At 35.0% G+C, this 11,174-nt stretch overlaps 1 protein-coding gene across 2 annotated transcripts; it reads right to left on the bottom strand.

Annotated features, from left to right (window-relative positions):
* Positions 1 to 939: 939 nt before the first annotated feature.
* Gcn2 (eukaryotic translation initiation factor 2 alpha kinase Gcn2) lies at positions 940 to 9,131 on the bottom strand. Of its 2 annotated transcripts, none has more exons than XM_090173649.1 (34): positions 9,045 to 9,131; positions 8,804 to 8,978; positions 8,616 to 8,734; positions 8,433 to 8,535; positions 8,191 to 8,364; positions 8,046 to 8,129; positions 7,889 to 7,980; positions 7,605 to 7,824; positions 7,422 to 7,532; positions 7,208 to 7,360; positions 7,085 to 7,149; positions 6,912 to 7,011; positions 6,747 to 6,847; positions 6,420 to 6,684; positions 6,057 to 6,359; positions 5,886 to 5,998; positions 5,385 to 5,454; positions 5,225 to 5,314; positions 4,941 to 5,168; positions 4,701 to 4,880; positions 4,484 to 4,636; positions 3,994 to 4,428; positions 3,780 to 3,931; positions 3,013 to 3,196; positions 2,713 to 2,949; positions 2,516 to 2,653; positions 2,257 to 2,358; positions 2,050 to 2,178; positions 1,793 to 1,974; positions 1,561 to 1,729; positions 1,381 to 1,500; positions 1,272 to 1,324; positions 1,139 to 1,207; positions 940 to 1,076 (listed from the first exon to the last, which is right to left on the bottom strand). In XM_090173649.1, the coding sequence occupies exons 2-34, from the start codon at positions 8,906 to 8,908 to the stop codon at positions 1,019 to 1,021; spliced, it is 4,857 nt and encodes a 1,618-aa protein (XP_090029775.1). In that variant the 5' UTR covers positions 8,909 to 8,978; positions 9,045 to 9,131; the 3' UTR covers positions 940 to 1,018. The 2 variants fall into 2 exon arrangements, with proteins under 2 accessions (XP_090029775.1, XP_090029776.1); XM_090173650.1 differs by having other exon boundaries at positions 8,804 to 8,939; positions 9,026 to 9,125.
* Between the last annotated feature and the right edge of the window lie 2,043 nt (positions 9,132 to 11,174).

Below are 11,174 nucleotides of genomic sequence, written 5' to 3'. Positions count from 1 at the left end.
TTGATATAGTAATTATTAATTAAAATCAACCGTTATCGAAGGAAATAATGGTCAGCATTTGACAGAGAGACTATTTGAAATCGCGAGGTGGTGACATGGTTGCCAGGGAATAAAATTAAAAAATTTCATCTTGAGCGCGGACCGGAATAACACAAATACACTACTTGCCGGGAGTAGTGGCTCACTCCTGTAATCCCAGGCGTCCGGGAGGCAGAGTTTGTGGATGGCCGTGTGAGGACGACCACTAATCCCCCAACGGGTGGTTGTCATACTTCCGCCACGGGTGTCCCAACCCTATCCCCAAGTATCCCCCTGTTGGCGTGGCCGTAACACATATCTCGCACCTGATTAATCAAATGGACGAGCGGACTGAATTGTCCCACCCGTTACAATCGCTCATAACGAGCTTCTAAAAAAAATAAAAAAATACACTACTTCACGCGTAATGTGCTATCCTTATTGGTTAGAAATCTCACGTGATCACTAGCTCTTTAAAAAGGGCGTCAAGCATGGTGGAAGGTAAAATCTGAAGGCAGTGATAGACTTTCTCCCCCTATTTACTTTTTCATTTGTACATATTAAAGATGGTTTTCTAATAATAAAAGCCTGTACAATCCCAAGTATAACTTATATTTCTTATTGAATCTGTACCCCTACAACCCACTTGCTCTTGCAATAGTATGCCAATAGCGAATTATCAAAAAACGGTACGCAGTCGAAATTATAATAGCGAAATTATAATACGACCAAAAAATTAGCTAAAAATTATCAAATAGTATTATAATTATAGGAAGTTTGGTAAACGCTGCGTCGGACTTAATTTAAATCCGTGCCATCTAAGATAATAGACCTCGTTTACCTAAACGATAATATTATCTTTGGTGCCATCTAGCGAGGGATTTGTGCCTATTTTAACGATAGCAAAGATTCATTGTTTCGCACATTCACACCAATTACAAAACGTATTTTAAGAAATTTAAAAAAAAACATTATTTACAAATTATTTACATTAATTTCATCAAAGTAATAATTTATAAACATAGTCTATAGAGCTGAACAGAGCTATAACAGAACAGCTGAAAGAAAGCATTATTAGAGAAATCCTTTTTAAACCTACAAAATTTTATCTAAATCTTACTTTTTTTCAAACTTTAATTCATAAATAATATCAAACACCTTGGTTAGATATTTCCTATAGCTATGATGCCTATAAACAAACTAAGTTATTACACCTGCTTAATAGAAATTAGAAAGATATTAAATTCAATTACTTTTCAATTATAGTGCTTAGACTCTCTTGAAAAGCGTTTTCATCAAAGTCGATCTAATTTCAAATAAGAATAAATATAACAATGTTTTTAATATAAATTTAATTCTTACTTCAATATAAGATGCTATGGTTTTAATTATGGGTGACACTAAATCAATGACAATTAGCTCCACACACGTTTTGCCAGATATTAGCTGCATACAGGGACTTTGGCTAAGATTTGTTAAGATCTAGAAAGATATATTACATGAAATTTAAATAGATAAAATAAATTATTGTGCAACTCATACAATTCCTTCTAGCCTTTTCTTTTTGGTTAAAGTTAGGGACTTGTCAATAGGAACAAAAGTAATTTTTATCAGAGGCGTTTGAGACGTCCAGACTTTCTCTGATGTGTCAGATGAGCTGCTTGTTCGAATCAGTTCATTTCTTATGCTTTGTTGACCCTCTATTTGCTCACTAAAAGTGCACCAAATGAATATTAATTTTACATTTAGGGGTTGTAAACAACAAGGAATTTACCTTTTTTGACTCACAAGTTTCACTATGTAGTCCCATAAAATATCTGTTAGAGGAAATTTTTTCTCTGTGAAACGGTCTTTCTCATACAAACGAACTTTAATATTTGACAGATCATTTTCTTTAAGTATTAATAACAGCAACACATTGTTTTCTTTGCAAAATACTCCAACTTCTTCTAAACTCTTAAAGGTGTTGAAAATATTGTTATTAAAACCAACGGAGGTAAAATAAAGGCCAGAAAAATAAGAAAAGCCCACTATAGAAGAATCATAGATGACATGCGTGTATATTCCACAAGCCCACAAATTTTTCAAAACTGAACACTTCTCCTTAATCATTTGTTTTTGTCCAACTGAACAAAGAACCGCATCATACAATGACGGAATCTAAAGAAAAGGATTTATATAATTATTATGTATTGCTTTCATACTAAATTTTAAAAAAAATATTTGAAAATACGGTACTTCTTGATTATCCAGTTGACAATTGATAATTTTTTCCAAATCAATGCTGAATCCAACAGCAAACTGATTATCCTTAGATGGATTCATACGAAAACTCGAAATCTATAAAAGAAACACTTGTTATCCCAAAAAAAATATGTTAAAGGACATCACAATTTTGCTTCTTTGATCATGCTTGGCAATATATTTTAATTTGTAAAATATCTGTTTGCACTTTTTTAACGGGAAATAGTTTCCAAGTCTTTAAAATAAATGTTACCAGTTTATCAAATCGACCACCGACAGCAATAACATCAATTTTTCCTTTGCCATCTTTCTTGTTCAATTCGCAAACTATTTGAAAAACAATGCCAGAGTATAAAGGAGCACCAAAGACGAATCCAGGAGAAACTACAACCTGGGAAAGGTTATTCAAAGTTTTTTGTAATTGTTAAGTTCTCAGAACAAAAACCTTACAGGTATCTTTAATCCAAGCATTTCTGTATATTTCAGGAGGTTTTGGATTTCATGTAAGCTTTGACTTGCCATGGCAGCAGCTTGACCTTTTCGTTTCGTCACAGCTCTCAGCATTTGATCCACTCTGGTTAAAGAGTCTTCAACTTCAATATATCGAAATAAGGATGAGATTGCTTGCTCACTGATTTTTATTTTGGATAGCTCATCGTGTAACTTATCTTTACAGACAGATTTTGCCTGTAAAAACATTTTTAAATTGTAAAGTTTTAAAATAGTGTTGCGAGCAAGGGGGAACACCACCTTTATGTCAGAAAGAATCTGCAAGATGTCCTTGTGTTTTTCTTCAGCAATTCCCGAACTTAACAGAATGGCTTTAAGTAGGTTTAAATGGTTGAGACGAACATAGTAACCTCTTGCAAGAAGACTAGGAAATTCTGACAAAATTTCACTAGCTACAGCTAGGATTTCAGCATCGGGAAGAAGTCTAAAGATTATGATAAAATTAATCAGTATAGTCATAAGTGGATAAGAAACATAAGTATGACACTTCCTATTCACCCAATGCAACTTTTTAATGATTGTCTGTTTCGCCAATGACAATATAAACCATTACGTACCGACAGACTGACAACTTTCCGCGAATTGCTCCTAGTATTTGTAGGAAGCCCTTAATCGCTGACAGTCTGCCGGCAGGCTTTTCAACGGACCAGCCAAGGCCTATTGAAAATTGAAATGCTTTCAAAAGTGTAAATAACGCTTACTTTTGGAAAATAGTGATGAATTATGGAATCGGAAGTTAAAAATAACTATTATAAACACTGGCTCCATTTCACAAGTTAGTTTTTATTCTAATTTCAAACCAAAACCTGTGTACGCTCTTATTTCTTGCCATCCAACTATTTTGGCAATGGAAAGAGTAGGAAGGGACGAGTTTCTTGTTCGGAAACTTCCTATATCACAATCACTCCACAACAGACTTATCATTAACCAATTTAACTCTGTGCCATACTTATGTTTCTTATCCACTTATGGTATAATGAAAAATGAATTAAAGTGTAAGTGCTTACGTATCGGAAACTGGAGTTACAATATCAAATACACACTGGTACATTTCCCTTGGATGACAGCCATATACCTTCCTTTCCAAGAAAATTTTCTCTATAGCATATCTTTTCAGTTGAGTTATGTCCCTTCTGGCTACATAACGAGCGAATGAAATCTAGTGCAATGTAGAAAAATGTTTATATATGTTTTGTGTAAACAGAAAAGTAAAAAATTTACCCGAAGATTACTTGGCAAAGTAACGATTCCACCCCCGTGATCCATTAGATGCACGTTAGTTTCACTTCTTTCAGTCAAATAATTCTTAGGCATCATTGTTGGTACGGTTATTTTAATAGCACCATGCTTTTTTAGTATTTTCTCCACACTCTCTACAGTCGAGTTTAAAACGTTGAAATATTTCATAGAACCTGTTCCTTTAGAGGCATCCAAGTCATAAGTAAAATCAGCGGCTGGTGATGTTTTCTGTCTGAATAGAGCTCCAACCATTCTCTTGAAGCTTTTGCTTTGAGGATTTGAAACTGTATGCCTTAACATTTCATCCAATTCAGCTTCCTCTAGTTGCGGAGGTGGAAGTACATCTGATGCCAGCAGTTCTTCGGAACTTGGTCTTTTACTCAGATCGTGTTGAAGCAACCATTTAATCAAATATATCTGAAAACAATAATGATAAAAAAATGAAATTTTACATTAACATGAAAATATTTACTTGACGAGAGTCCATCATTTCTTCAGCGTCATTTGGCATTGTAATATCAGGTAATCGGAGTTTTGTCAGTAAAGTAATACGCTCCATACCCGTAGAAGGTGCCGGGTAACACATTTCAAAGAATATTATACCTAAACTATAGATATCAACTTTCTACAAAAAATATTAAAAATTATTATTAAAAGCCGGCAGTGAAAAGAAATTTTCATAAAAATACCTGATTGTAAGCAATTTTATTATTGCCCAGTAGAAGCTCGGGAGCAACATATAGAGCTGTTCCTACCCTTCCAGTCATGTTTTCATTTCCCAAAAGATCCAGTTGGGACTTTTCCATTGAAATATTTGGAGAGCAAAAACTATTTGTGCCCAAATTACCCGAAACATCAGCCAATGATGCCTGAATAAGGGGCTCAATTATTATTAAACAGAAATATAGACATTTATTTGCAGAACTAACTTTGGAAATAATATCGGTGGTTGCCAAACCAAAGTCACCAATTTTGATATGATTGTTTGAATCTAAAAATATATTAACAGGCTTCAAATCGCGATGTATCATGCCCTGTTGATGGATATGAACGAGCCCTTCAATAATTTCTCTAAACAGTCTCCAAACCAACAGAGTGTCTTCGTACAGTTTACAATCTATTAACATTCTCAGAGTGCTCTTTTCACAAAATTCCATCTAAAAAACTAGAACGTTAAAACTCTGGGATCAAATTATCGTATTTCAGTCAGTACCTGAATATACATAAACTGCAAACATTTAGGTTTTGGCTTAGTCTCGTTGGCACTTTCGCCAGTGGAAACACTATCTTGTTTACTTGTTTCCTATTATTTAAGTTTTTGGTTAACCTACATGAAATTAAATAGTGTTGACCAATCGAGAGTTGTAAATTACCCTAGATTTTTCGTTATTATTATTGGAAGCCGCTTCAAAAATGACACTTTCAGAGGAATCTGTTCGTTGTCTGTAAATGATAAATATATGTTAAACATCACTTAAAACCCCCATTGGAACCACTCTCGGATTTAAGAAAGCAGTTTAATACCAAAAATAGACAAAAAATAAGGGCTCTATGGAGACCACACTTGGAAAAAAACTGATGTCATTAATAAGTTTCCCCATTGGCGACACACAGGAACTATGATCGTCACCATAAGATGGCGAAGGTTTACTTTCTAATAGCCAGCACACAGAAATTGATTTAAAAAATTCAGTAGGTCAGTCGCAACCTCAATTTTTAAACTATTAGTACCATATAAGCCCCAGCATGTATACCGGAGATTACAGGAACTTATAAAAAAATTACTATTGTACTATTAACTTGGATATTTAATATGTCAGCATTAGGGAGGGTCAGTACTTTCTTATTTCCGAGCCTGAATGGAACACTCTTACATCAAAGAAGATCCATAAATGTCATCTTCCTCGTCGTCCTCATCAGATGATGATGATGAAATTACATCTACAACTGGTTCATAAGAAACGCTCCATTCTACAGAATTATCAATCTGTAACAAATATTACGCTAAAAAATAAATAGGAAACTGAAAAACGCAATGAACTTACTTGTGGAGGGGCAAACTTCTCTAAATCGTCTTCTAAAAATGTTTTATTTGAAATAGGAACTTTCTTGAAAGTATTTATCTTTACTTCGACTGAATTTTCACTCTGACTTGTTGAGGAAACGTCTACATTTTCGGCGGTTTGACTTGTTTCTATCCAGGAATTATAGTAACGAACTATATTCTCATGATTCAGTCGCGAGAGAAGTTTAACTTCCCTCATAATTTTTCTGTTTAGCTGTTGCCTAGAGGGATCCAGCGATATTCTTTTGATTGCATACACCCTTCCATCTAACCGATTCCTGACCTAAATTTTAAATTAATTAATCATAGTAAAATTTAATCAAATAATAATGAAGCCTTTAACCTTGAGAACATCTCCAAAACCACCACTGCCAAGAAACATGAGTATCTCAAATTCACTGTACAATCGTGATTGATTGCCCACATCAATGTTTAAATTAGGAACTTGTAGCAACGTATCGGATTCGGCTCCATCTAATTGAAAGTTTTTGGAATCATTGGCACTTTGTTTGTCAATAAGCGACAGGTTAGAAGGGTTATGTTTTAAAAACGGATGATTTAAAAGTTGGGAAAATGTCCAACGTTCTCTTTCATTAGGATGAAGACAGCTACGAAAATCAACAACCCTTATTAAAAAACCATAAACCAAATTTGCGGTTACTTGATTTACTTTTTAAGAAAATCTTGTAAATCAGGGGACAGAGAAGTAGGAACTTTGGGAGCTACATCTGTAACTAATTCGCCAACGCTTAATGATAATGCAATCACCCCCTGGATTTTAAAATATAAGTCAGAAACTCAAAGTAATAGGTTAAATAGTAAATATTCTACTAACAAATCTATAAACATCTCCTTTTTTACTTCCACGGCCTAATGTCGGAGGATATGGATCAGGTACAGGTTCCAATAAATAGCTATTGTACAAGTCAAACAATCTAAAATGTAAATATAGAAAAAAAACAATTACCCAAACTATAAAGTTGCACTGTTTTTCTAAAAAGAACAAACCTCTTATCAAGTGTAAAATCACAAATTTTGACACACCCGTGATCGTCAATAAAAATACTAGTAGCCTAAAAAGCAAGTTTTCTTTTAAAAAGTTCATTCAAACAAATAATTTTTTAAATGTACTCTCAAATCCCGATGCACAACATCATTGTCATGCATGAAAGTTAAAATTTCCACAATGAGTTTGCTAAAGTGTCTCAATAAATTTGGTTCTAGAGAAATATTTTGTGAAAGGTAACTGGATAAAGTTGATCCTTTCACATATTCTTGAAAAAGCTAAAATAAACATCATTCTTAGTAAATTAAAAAAAAAAACAAAATGAATAATTTTACTCACATAAATAAAAACTCTATCACGTTCAATTTCGTGGTTAATCGCATGGTAAGGAATTAAGCCTTCATGGCTATTTTTAGAAATCACAGCAAACTCTTGTTCTATACTAGCTATCTATCACCAAAATTAAAACTATGTTAAAAAAGAGCATACAAATAACATTAAATAAAATTGCGTATTTCACACTTGTTTATGAATGTCACTGGAATGTTTACTAGTTTTGAAAGAGTGGGAAATAACCCATTCTATAATCACAACCATTTTTCCACTGTCTACATCCATTCCAATCATAGTTGCGCTTCCCCTAGGGCTATGCGATAAACATTCTCCCCTTTGCACGGTTCTTTTAGAAGTACTTTTATATGATAAAATTGCAACTCCGGAATGATGGCAAACATTCTTTACACTGAAATAGCCAATGGAAATTACAAATACTGGAGTTAGACTTTAATATCACCATTAGTAGTCACCTTTTTCTTTCTTTCTGAGGACTTGGGCTACTTTTATTTCGAGAATTTCTTTCTGGTTTATCACTTGAGTAGCTACCATTGCTACTTTCACTCTTAAATTAGAAAAAAAAACTAGTAAATTTTATAGGATTATTTTTAATAATAATAATTTTTCTACCAATGATGATGAGACCCGCCTTTTCCTCAACTCCTCTTTTAATTCTTCTTGCTTTCGATTGATTTCTTCTTCAATGACTTTTTGCTGAAATATAAATATTGTATTTTTTGTATCAAGATGAATTCAGAATAGAAAAAGTGAAAACCTGCTGCTCCAACAGTTTATTTTCCGACTCTATACGTTTCCTCTCAGCTTCTGCAATTTGCTCCTCTTGTTTCTTTTTATTTTGCACCATTTCTTCGTAGAATGACTGAAAAACAGGTTTATTGTGATCGTGAAGGAATTTTTGGGCATGTTGAGTAAGATCAAGTATCATAACCTAATGAAAAGGAGGTATACATAGTTAACTTTAATTAAAAAATGGAGAATTAAACAGATGGTACATACTTCTCCTTTGAGATTATTAGCCATCTCCATTAACTGTTTTCTCAGTTCTTGCATTTGGGCATTTGACAAACCCTTTCCATTTTTGATGATTATAGATGGTATACTAAAAGTAAATAAAAGGATAAATCAAATTAAAATCAGGGGTGCCGCCCAGGAGGACAAGGACCTTTAGGAAACCCTTACACATTTGGATAATCTTCGGAACATTTGATATGCAGATCAGCTGTTACATTAATTTCTTTATTTTCTGACATGCTTTGTTGCGGATGCAATTTAATGACAATATCAAGAGGTCTCCAGACCTATTATCAGATTTCAGATAAACCTTTGAATTATGAGTTTATTAATTTATAAAGAAGTAATTTAGTTACCTTCCATGCGGAGGCTTTACGAAGATCTTCAACATCATCAATGAAAATGGCTTGTAAAATTTCCAGCTCATTTTCTTGCCGTTCCTTATTCGAATCCCCTTCCATTATGTCTTTTACATAAGTGTGAAGTTTCAGTCTCAATATAGATTAGATTTGTAAAATGCAACTTGGCAAACTTCATTACAAAAACACCATTAAAATGTAAATATAAAGAAAATTTACCATATGTTAGGTTCCTTACACGTATTTCATATTTGCAATGAACTACCATTAAAACACCAATAAAAGGGCATTGACAAAACGTTTAAAACCTCTTCAAGTTGAAAGTTTAAACCTCTTCAAATTGTTGACACCCAAAGAGTCAAAGACTATACGCTTCGCTTACTAGACAGGCGTCTCCATACAAAAAAACCTGTTAACAATTTCGAAACACGGGAGAAGCCTTTGACCAGCCGTTAGAGGCGCCACTAGTAGCACTGCTGAAGCGCGGGGAAAATTTTAGCCAGCGTCTGCTATCGTATGCCAGTTGAGACATTGAACACGCCAGTCTATTTAGCGAAGGGTATATATAATCTTTGTTGACACCAGTCCTAAGTGGTGGTGAACATTGAATTGGGAATAGTACCGCTAGAATGTCAAAGGCGCGTTCGGGAGCCGTGGTTTCGCAAAACAAATTCTGAAATTTCGAGTCGGTGAGCATTCAGCCGTCGACTCTACCATTATACGGGTGGCGCCATCTATCACTTTCAAAGTACACTAGTACTATTAATTCAATTGTATCGGATATAATTCCCACCGCTAACAGCGGATGGCAACACCAGCAAATGATAGAGTTCTCAATTTTGCAAAAATTGTTTCGCAGAAGCATGGAGGATGAGCAGAAGGCAGATTGAAATTGGCATTCTAGCGGTACTATTCTCAATTCAATGGTGGTGAAGCATTTATTGGCCCATGGTCATGGAGGGATAGTAGAGGAGGGGAAAGGAAAGAAGGCGCTAAATACGACAGCGTAGTGTCAGTTCGAGGCGGGGAAAAAAAAGGGGGGGGGAAGTCGAGGTAGACTTTCTGAAGAATTCAAACCCTAACCGGTAGATCGCGCTGCCTGTGTTGGAATGTATGAATAGATAAAAGTCTACCTCGACATACCCCCCCCCCGTTTCTACATCCCCCTTTACGCGATTTCTGAAGAGGAAAGTCAGTGCTTAGAACAATCAGAACTATCAATACCACTCCAGGGCTATTCCTCTATGCCCATAATGAAGCACAACGGGGTCTCGATCGAGAAACGGTTTGAAAGAATTTTTTGGATTGCCTCAAAAATTCGTCTGTTGCTGATGTCACCCAGATGAGATCCCATTGGTTTTCAATAGGATCTCATCTCAGTGACGTCACGATGTTCGTTGGCAACGAAGTTACCAACCTTAGCCCTTGCCAACCACAGCGTATCGAAGCATGGCCGCCATTTTAGGCGCGTTTTTTTCTCTATAGGAAAAAGCATGGGTGACGTTGCGTGATGTAGCACTGACACTACTCTATAGCCTAAAATTTACTAACCATGGGTGAAGCAGACGGTATTTTTTTTAACTTTACAGTTTGGTGTCTTTACCATGGACCATAGACATAATAAAGAAATAGACACCTTAGGCGAAGTTTTTTTTTGAAAGCTCGTTATGAGTGATTGTGACGTGCGAGAAAATTCAGTCCGCTCGACCATCTGATTAATCAGGGGTGAGATATGTGTAAAGGCCACGCCAACGAAGGGATACGTGGGGACAGGGGTGGAGACAACCGTGGTGGAAGTATTTCGACCATCCATTGGGGGATTTGTGGTCGTCCTCACGCGGCCATCCACAAACTCTGCTTCAAAGAGGCAGAGGAGTATGCCACTACTCCCGGCAGGGGCACGTCAAAATTCTAAGAATTCTTCTCTTGATAGTGAGAATTCTCACTTCTCAAATTTTTGACGGTCCTTCTCACAGGAGGTGACGTCATCTCTTTTCACGAGCTCTCTTGAGAAGAGTGAGAATGCCTCCGAGCATTCTCACTCGGTCAAATTACAAATAAAAATGTAGTACTCGGCGATTTGAATAATGAATAATTATCCGAAGTCTATCACCTTATTTGTTTCAGTTATTTTATTCGGATAAACAATTTAGTACGGTTAACTGATAACTATTATTATCCGTATAGATAAATCTGTCAAAGAATAAATTTTTTGTATACCACAAATGTTCTTTCGTAACAAAGATATTTGAAAAATAAACATTATCGATTATTTCCGTTAATGAATAAAAAACATTCTTTATCCGTCTTATCAATTAACCACTTTCTAGTAAAAAAAGATATTTTCAAAGAATATATTTTTATATTT

Source organism: Leiobunum rupestre, chromosome 4 (genome assembly GCF_980474605.1).
Source record: "Leiobunum rupestre chromosome 4, qqLeiRupe1.1.hap1, whole genome shotgun sequence".
Lineage (NCBI taxonomy): Eukaryota > Metazoa > Arthropoda > Arachnida > Opiliones > Sclerosomatidae > Leiobunum > Leiobunum rupestre.
This window is presented reverse-complemented; position numbering and strand designations above follow the sequence as displayed.